Source organism: Triticum urartu, chromosome 7A (genome assembly GCF_056163025.1).
Source record: "Triticum urartu cultivar PI428250 chromosome 7A, HENAU_Tu73, whole genome shotgun sequence".
NCBI classification, from domain to species: domain Eukaryota; kingdom Viridiplantae; phylum Streptophyta; class Magnoliopsida; order Poales; family Poaceae; genus Triticum; species Triticum urartu.
The window spans coordinates 417632178-417640369 of record NC_141879.1 but is presented as its reverse complement, the minus strand read 5'-3'; the positions used below and the strand labels follow the sequence as shown (position 1 = coordinate 417640369).

Sequence of the window (8192 nt, the reverse complement as noted above, 5' to 3'; positions counted from 1 at the left end):
TCGGATTTGAAAAAAGTTCATCGGATTTGAAAAAAAGTTCATCGCATTTGAAAAAAGTTCATTGAATTTGAAAATAAGTTCATCGCATTTGAAAAAAGTTCATTGAATTTGAAAATAAGTTCATCGCATTTGAAAAAAGTTCATCGAATTTGAAAAAAGTTCACCATATTTGAAAAAAGTTCATCAGATTTGAAAAAAAGTTCACCGCATTCGAAAAAAAGTTCATAAAATTTGAAAAAAGTTCATCGAATTTGAAAAAAAGTTCATCACATTTGAAAAAAGTTCATCGAATTTGAAAAAAAGTTCACCGCATTCGAAAAAAATTGAAAAAGTTCATCACATTTGAAAAAAGTTCATCGGATTTGAAAAAAAGTTCATCAAATTTCAAAAAAGGTTCACGAATTCAAAACACAAAATCATGTATTATAAAAAAAGTTTAGAAATAAAAAAGTAAAATGGAAATGAATAAAAATGAAAAAAGGAACAAAACCGTTCCTGCAAGAAAAGAGAACAAAAGAAGTAAAAAGCTATAACTAGACATGTAAAAGGCTGGTAGTTGGTTGGTTACGGTAGCGACCGTTTAACCTGGTGATCCTTTGTTCGAGCCATGACATGTACATGCGTTGTTTTTTGTTTCTTTAAAACAGAAAAAAGAATTGAACGTGGGCTGGCCCAGCGCGGACAAGGGGATGTGCGCCCTATACCGCTAAGCCTATAACGGGCGCCGTTTAGGAATTGCCCGTGGCATCGTCCCTTGTGCGATGGGGCATGTATTTGCCGGGGCAAATAGGGAGACCCGTTAAGGAGCTCCCGTAGAAGGGCACCACGCGTGCCGCCACGACACGACCCATTCATAAACGGGCTACTATGGGCTGTGCCGTACCAGGTACGTTAATGGGTCAGCCCGAGCTATGCCGGCCCATTTGGCCAGGTCTGCCTGCAATGACTAGTGTAAATAAAGTTACATGTACTTAAGTTCTCAAAAAAAAGGTTACATGTATTTTTTATGAACATAAATAAATTTGCAGGGCAAAGGAACTCGTCTCCATTTGCTCCCAAACTCACCCGAGACCTGCATACCCTCCCCCCCCCCCCCCCCCCCCCCCCCCCCCCCCCCCGCGTCATCAGCCATGGCGACCGCAACGAGGAGGCTGCTCCCGACGCTCCTCAGAACCCTAACCGGCACCCGCCGCGCTGGCGCGGCGCGGGGCCTCGCCACGGAGAAGGCAGTCGGCGCCGCGGCCGTCGTTGGAAGCCACACCGCCAAATGGATGCAGGTACCCATCCCCTCGTCTCCGCTCTCTAGATTCCGATCCGGTTGGATCAGATTCCCAGGCCTCTAGAAGTTACCTCATTTCTCGTACGATCCACCCAATCGGGTGCGAAAGGTCGCGCCTTTTCGTGTCCAGCGTGCGATTTTTGCCATCGGTATAGCGTGTGTCCCTTGTTTAGGTGCGTAGTTGCATGATTAATTTTGGATTCCCCATTTAGCTTAGGTCAATCTGTGTTCCTTTGAGACACTTTTGGGCTGCTTGATGCTAGGTGTGTGTCTAATGGCTTCAGCTGTTTTGTTGGTAGATCTGGATGTCTTAGATCACTCTCATCTTTCGGCTTGCTATGATAAGTGTAAGCTCGTTGATAGCACATGTTATGAGTGGATATATCTATTTGGTCCATTTCATTTTCAGATACTAATCATGTGATCAGTTTGGAACTCCCCACCCTTGTCATAAATTTGCTGACAGTGTTAGGAACGGTGATGCACCTATGAATGCTTACAACTGAAAGCTATGAATCTGCACGTTCAACTGTACCAATTCCTCTGGTTGACCCATCCTTCAGTTATGAGGTAGCAGAGTCATGTAAACAATCTGCTGCTACAGCTAAACACATGAGCAAGTTGATGAGACCAACATTTTGTGAGTTTTTTCTTTTTTGAAACGGAGGCAAAAGATTTGCCTCATCCATTAATTAAGAAGAAGAGAACTGCACGGTTAATTAATGGAAAACCGGGTGAAAACCGTTACAATCCGCTGAGCGGCACACATAAGATAACCCACACACGCCGCTGCGAAGGAAGCCTAGTCGAGGTAGCGCGGAGGTGTCATCGTCATCACTTCTCCCCTGGCACATGATATAATCATACCCACTCTTTGAGAAGCGACTCCGACTTCACCGCAGACGACCACCGAGCCAAGCCACACCATAGAGGCAGTGCGAAGCCACATGAAGATCCTGCCAATCACCCAGCAACCTGCGATGAGGACAACACAGCTCCGATTCCGACGGAGAGCTATGAAGGAGAAATGTGCTAGGCTGGTGCTAGAGAAGATCGCCGAACAGACCACCTGCCACCCATCATCGTTGCCACATGCACCCCGCCGCCGCAGCTCTGACTTCAGAGTGACAGACAATCCGAGGCAAACTCATGAACACGCCGGAGAAGAGCCGACTACCGCAGCCATTGCCACGACCCCGACATCTCTCACCCTCATCATCGTTGCCACAAAAGCCTTGTCACCAACACTGCCATCTTCCACCGGTCACCGCGGCGACCACTGCGACGACCCCACCATCCTCATGCAACCACTGGTCCCTCCAGCCGGTCACCACCCCAAGAACGATGCCCCCAAGGGGCAGCATGACGCTTTGATGCCACTATCGTCCGATCACGAGCAGATCTAGGGTTTCCCCTGGAGTGGTCTGGATGGAGAGCCTGCACCGCGTCTCAACAATGTCTTGAAGAAGAAGGCAACGCCTGCCTTGGCCAACAACCAGAAGCTAAGCTTTTGCTCGGCGCTGCCAGACCCTCTGCCCGCACAGAACGGCCAGACCACCAAACTGCCACTTGCCATCCCTGCCATCTGCATCGACCCATCAGATGAGCCCAACCCAGGCCCATCGGCCATACAGGACCGACAAAACCCAGATTTGGTGGAGGACCTCCCAGATCCAGGCCCACCGGAGCCTTTCGCCTTGCTGCCACCGCTGGCATGGCGAACGAGAGGCACGCCGCCGTGGAGCGTCGCACTGCACAGCCACTGCCACGCCTTGGCAGGACCCACGCTGCATCACGGAGGAGCAGCCGCGCTGCACAGAGTTGCCCCACGTCGAAGGAGCCGCCGCCGCAGGAAACCACCTCATCCAGCCACCGCAGCCGTGCCCAGCACAGCGCCGTGATGAAGCGCAGGTCCTGCCAAGGCGTGGCGGTGGCTGTGCAGTGTGACGCTCCAGGGCGGCGTGCTTCTGATCTTGTGAAATCGACATTTTGTGAGTAGCTATCAATATATCTGATGATCTTGTGAAATCGACAAGAAGTTTAAATGAATGAAGGTTCAGTGGGTTTAACGTTTATGGACTGAAATTATCCCTGGTTAAGCTTTTGTAGTCCTTTGCTTGATGAGATCTTCTGATCCTTTTGCTTATTTCATAATATGCAAGCTCATCCTGTTGTACTATTTCTATACATTGTTATCTTGTGTATCTTTCTAGTTTGTGTCCTTAGCTTTGGCTGAAGCATGACAGACCATTGATAGGTTCTTCCCAAGAGATGTGTATTGCTTGATTTCGTTTCATGACCTACAGATGTTTAACTGTCACATCTCTAGTTCTCCCTTCTACCAGTTAGTCAGGAAAAGTTCCAGGCCATGATAGAGCAGTTTTAAGGAGTTTGTCATGTGATATTCACACCTTAAGTAGCATAATTAGCTGACATATGAGGTCTATTGGTTGCATTGGGTGATTTTTTCTGACTTGTGTCATCACTATTTATAAAAAAATCTTTCATTTTATTTATTGCAGGACACAAGCAAGAAATCTCCAATGGAACTTATCAATGAGGTGCCACCAATCAAGGTTGAAGGGCGAATTGCCGCATGTGAAGGGGGTAAATCAATCAAACACTTCCCACCTTTACACATTGTCACCATCATGCTTTGGCCACACTGTTGCTTGCGAATGCTGATATACTCATGATCATGCATTTTCTGCAAAGCTGACTGTTTCCATTTGGATTACAGATAAAAACCCTGCCCTTGGCCATCCAATTGAGTACATATGCCTTGATCTGGATGCACCTGCTGTGTGCAAATACTGCGGCCTTCGCTATGTTCAAGACCACCATCACTAAGTAGAGAAGATACCATCCTTTACCACAGCAGAATTTGGAGTTGCTGCATGCTCATTGGGTTCACAATGTATGCCAATGTACTGTGTATTGCGCTTGATGGCAAAATATTGTCTTTGACTGTCATCCTACTTTTTGTGACATAATAATGTTGCATTAACTTCGAATTGATTTTCTATAGCTGACATTTGTCGGCATTTCCTGAATTAACGCACTTTCCGTATCAAACTCCCTGCACTCTGGATAAAAGGGTTGAGAGGGAAGGAACATGAAATTGATTTTAGAAGCTGCTTAGTGAACATTTGGCCATTGAAATCAATTCCCTTTTTCCGTATGATGTTCCTTTGTGCTGGTCATCGAGATCATTTCTCTTTCTCCGTATGATGTTCCTTTGCGTTGTCTTGACCAATGTTTATGGGAAATCATATGTTAGTTGCGGATATAGGAAGAACAAAAGGCCTTTTTTAACCCCTTGCTGCCTGTGACGTGCATGCCATAAACTGCCTAGAAGGACAAAACCAACCACCGATCTGGAATCGGAACGCTGGATTTTCCTGAATTCTGTGTGAATTAGTTTCTTCTGCAATTCATGCATTTGCCACATTGAAGGGTAAAAGAAGGAAAATATGTGAAGCACGCCAGGCCTAGGGGCAAGATTGGAAAGTATTGACCGGTGCCAAGGTGCCAAGGTGCCAACGGCCACCATTAACTGGAAATAACCTTTGACTGGTCATGCACAACTTAGAATAGATTGTGGCCCATCCCAAAGGCAAACAACGCAGGGATTTATTCATGCCTTAGGGATCTTCTCAATGTCTCCTAGCACCTATCCGCTCGAAGACGAGAATGTCAATCCTACCGCGGTATTCCTGACTTCCCATGTTTCTTGGTCTTGTTCAGGTTTTGATGAGACATTTCCCATTGCAAACATTCGAGTTTTCATGTCCAGATCAACTTTGGTTCAGAAAATCCGTGCCTTTTCCAATGATATTGTATTTTGTCTCTCACAATTGATTTTTTAATATAAGCCTCTGAATTGTATGCGCAGTTCATCCTACATTCTCACCCCAAATCAAGAACTTGCTCTAGATCAAAATGCCCTAGTTAGGAAGATTATCTTCTAAAAAAAGAGAGAGGAAGATTTATCCTGTGATCTATGATGACAAGTTCTGCTTATGGTCTGGCTTCAGGGTTTCTTTTGGTGGATAGGTTGAAATTTTAGTCGCAACATTCAACTCTTATATCTTGAATTTCCATTGGTCGTATCTGATTTGATAATTTCTTATGTGTACTAATTTATTTATTTTACCCGAAGTAGTGTACATTAGTTCAGTATGCGGCCTGAGTCTAAGCAGGGTGTTATTTCAGTATATCACTTTCTAAGAATTTATTCAAGTATCAAGATGATATCATTTGCTCATTTGCGGCGTTTTTCAGAATTGGAAATTATCAGCACCAGCTCCAGCAAAGAAATCATGGATCCCAGCGGGCTTTGGAGGCAGTGGCAAGCATGACGCCACCATCGACATCCCATTATATGTACATATATACTATTGACTCGTTGTCCATATAACATGATAATATAGTTTTTTTGGTACAGTTGATGATAAGTCCAATTCATGCAGGATCCGAAGAAGCGGGAGCAAGAGCTCTTATCATGGGAGGAGGATTTGAAGAGGAGGGAGCGGGTTCGATCACCTTTTTCACTTACAAATCCTATAGTGTTCATTTCTGTAGATGAATATTTTAAAAAGAAACTATCATGTGAAGCTAACCAATTTGCTCAAAAGTGACTCTTAAAAATTCTCTCAGAAGTGTCACATTCTTTGCAGGATATCATATAGAGGGAGAATGCAATGAACAGAGGTAGTTCTACTAGATCACCATTACATCTCCGTCATGGTTTAATGTTTTGACCGCATTTTGAAAAACACATCTGTTTGTGCAACTGGTGTCACCATCGAAGTGAAAAATTGGCCACCATTCTTCCCTGTCATACATCATGACATAGCCAATGAAATACCAACCCATGCTCACCAGTTGCAATATTCAGCATTTGCTAGTTGGCTAGGTACTTCACCTTCCAACAGTTTTCTCCAATTACTTGGGATTTATTGCTGATAGTCTTCACGATGAACTTGTTCATCGGCTGCTCTTTTTGCAGGAATTGTTGTATGTCTCAGTTGGAATGTATTTGCTGTCTTAGTTGAATCAATTCACGGGGAAGGTGCTAATATTTTGCCTCACGAACATTTTTTTTCAGTGTGCATCTTTTTCTTATCCTTTTTATGGCAGATATTGTTCTTTTTCTCCTTGCCATCATCTATGCTGCATTTGGATGTCCTCTTTCATACATCCTATGGTACAGGCCTCTGTACCAGGCCATGAGGTTTCTTTTTTAACTACCAGCTCGAAGTAAATAATTGTTCAGACAATGCTCTGTGCAAATGAAAATTTGCTAACTGGATTCTCTTGTTTTGTAAGCCAGAACTGATAGCGTGGTGACATTTGCCCAGTTTTTCGTCTTCTACTCGGTAGTTTTATGCACTTAGCTGTCCGTATGCTAATAATCTAAACATTTGATTCTATTGCATTTTTCTCGATATTCATCTTTCATCCGTAACGTAAGATGAGCATAATGACGGCTTGATATGTGCCAGGTGCATGTTGGGTTTTGTGTTATTGCTGCAATTGCTCCGCCGATAATATTCATGGGGAAAACTCTTACGTAAGTCTAATAACCACAGTGCTGTTTTCTTGTTAAGTTTCCAACTGCAATAGTTCAGTACTGTTTCTTTACCTGAAATCAGGGGAATTCTTGTGGCTATCGAGGTTTTAAACACGGATATGTTTGTCGGGGTACGTTCGTCTGCATTACATTATTATGGTTAACTATGAACACAACTTCAGTGATGTAACTTGCCGTGGGCCTTAATTCTTGTCTGTTTTGGAGCAATGCAGGTACTTTATCTAATTGGATTTGTATTGTTCACGGCAGAATATCTTATAAGCATTTGGGTGCTTGAGGTTGATGCACATTTCATCTCCTCATTTCTGTCAACACTTCTGTTGCCATAAAATATTTTGGCCTGGTTGTTACTACTATTGCTCTTGTGAACTTGCTTGGTTGTGACGAAGCTCCAAAATCGGAGTCTAGTTTGCATGACTTGCATTCATTCATGTTAGTGACTTCGTGATAGAAGGAAGAACAATAAGATAAAATTATATTTGGATGCTTCCTTACTTCCTAATCTTGTGCAACTACTAGAATGATCAGCTTTTGCTGTGTTTTTTCTCAAACTATTACACACACAATTATTGAAACCATAAAACTTTCCTGCATGGCTTAGTGACATCCTTAAAATTTACTCCTACTATTTTGCAGAGGGTATGCGTGTATTTTCGAGGGCACAGGTGAAGCCTAGCAATGAGACTATGAAATCATTCAAGGCAACTGTCTCCTCAACAGCAAGCATTCTGATGTAAAACACAAAGTTGACGGTGAATGTGGGTGAACTGCCTCTGCTGAATTCTTGCATATTCAGACATACAGTGGAAATTGATTTAATCTCATAGTAGAAATGTGAATCAAGATAACAAGTACTATTTGATTCAACATCTCCGAAACAGAATGGTGGTACCAGATCCCATGCCTCCAAAACTTGCAGCGTGTCTCCTGCCGATGTGCGAACGGTGAAGCGTGTTAGACAGTTCAGGCTTATGCAGGTTCTCCGGTCAAAGATGAAAGCATTTAGGACCTCTTTTGTTTTTCATTTGTATCTGATAAATATGTACTGTTTTTTATAAATATTAATATCAGATTTGTTTCCTGAAAGAACATCTCTGAAGAAACAGATTACTCAATCGGCAGGTTTGAAATTAAGTTCTTTATTCCTGCACCTGGTGCACCGACTTCAATCTTCAGGTAAAAATATATATTACCATGGATTCAGAAAATAGGCTAGTTCTAGCTTATCTAAATCTGAAGAAACTATAAAAATGAATGGTGTCTTCTCAATTAGTATCCAGTACTAACTGAAAATTTTATCCTTCTATCTTGATAAAT

The 8192-nt window shown here is 43.2% G+C and overlaps 2 protein-coding genes across 7 annotated transcripts; both read left to right on the top strand.

Annotated features, from left to right (window-relative positions):
- Window positions 1-1097: 1097 nt before the first annotated feature.
- Window positions 1098-4332, top strand: LOC125521882 (NADH-ubiquinone oxidoreductase-like protein). Its single transcript, XM_048686946.2, has 3 exons — window positions 1098-1277; window positions 3802-3886; window positions 4020-4332. Exons 1-3 carry the CDS (start codon window positions 1131-1133, stop codon window positions 4127-4129), a joined length of 342 nt encoding a protein of 113 aa, XP_048542903.1. The 5' UTR covers window positions 1098-1130; the 3' UTR covers window positions 4130-4332.
- Window positions 4333-4591: 259 nt separating this feature from the next.
- LOC125521883 (secretory carrier-associated membrane protein 4-like) lies at window positions 4592-7976 on the top strand. Of its 6 annotated transcripts, XM_087534419.1 has the most exons (12): window positions 4592-4989; window positions 5564-5665; window positions 5752-5814; window positions 5959-5992; window positions 6093-6197; window positions 6291-6353; window positions 6422-6515; window positions 6615-6660; window positions 6787-6854; window positions 6937-6985; window positions 7088-7153; window positions 7512-7648. In XM_087534419.1, the coding sequence occupies exons 4-12, from the start codon at window positions 5983-5985 to the stop codon at window positions 7542-7544; spliced, it is 534 nt and encodes a 177-aa protein (XP_087390545.1). In that variant the 5' UTR covers window positions 4592-4989; window positions 5564-5665; window positions 5752-5814; window positions 5959-5982; the 3' UTR covers window positions 7545-7648. The 6 variants fall into 6 exon arrangements, 5 of the variants coding, with proteins under 5 accessions (XP_087390545.1, XP_087390548.1, XP_087390544.1 ...); XM_087534422.1 differs by lacking the exon at window positions 6093-6197 and having other exon boundaries at window positions 7512-7976; XM_087534418.1 differs by having other exon boundaries at window positions 5752-5992.
- The last annotated feature ends 216 nt before the right edge of the window (window positions 7977-8192 follow it).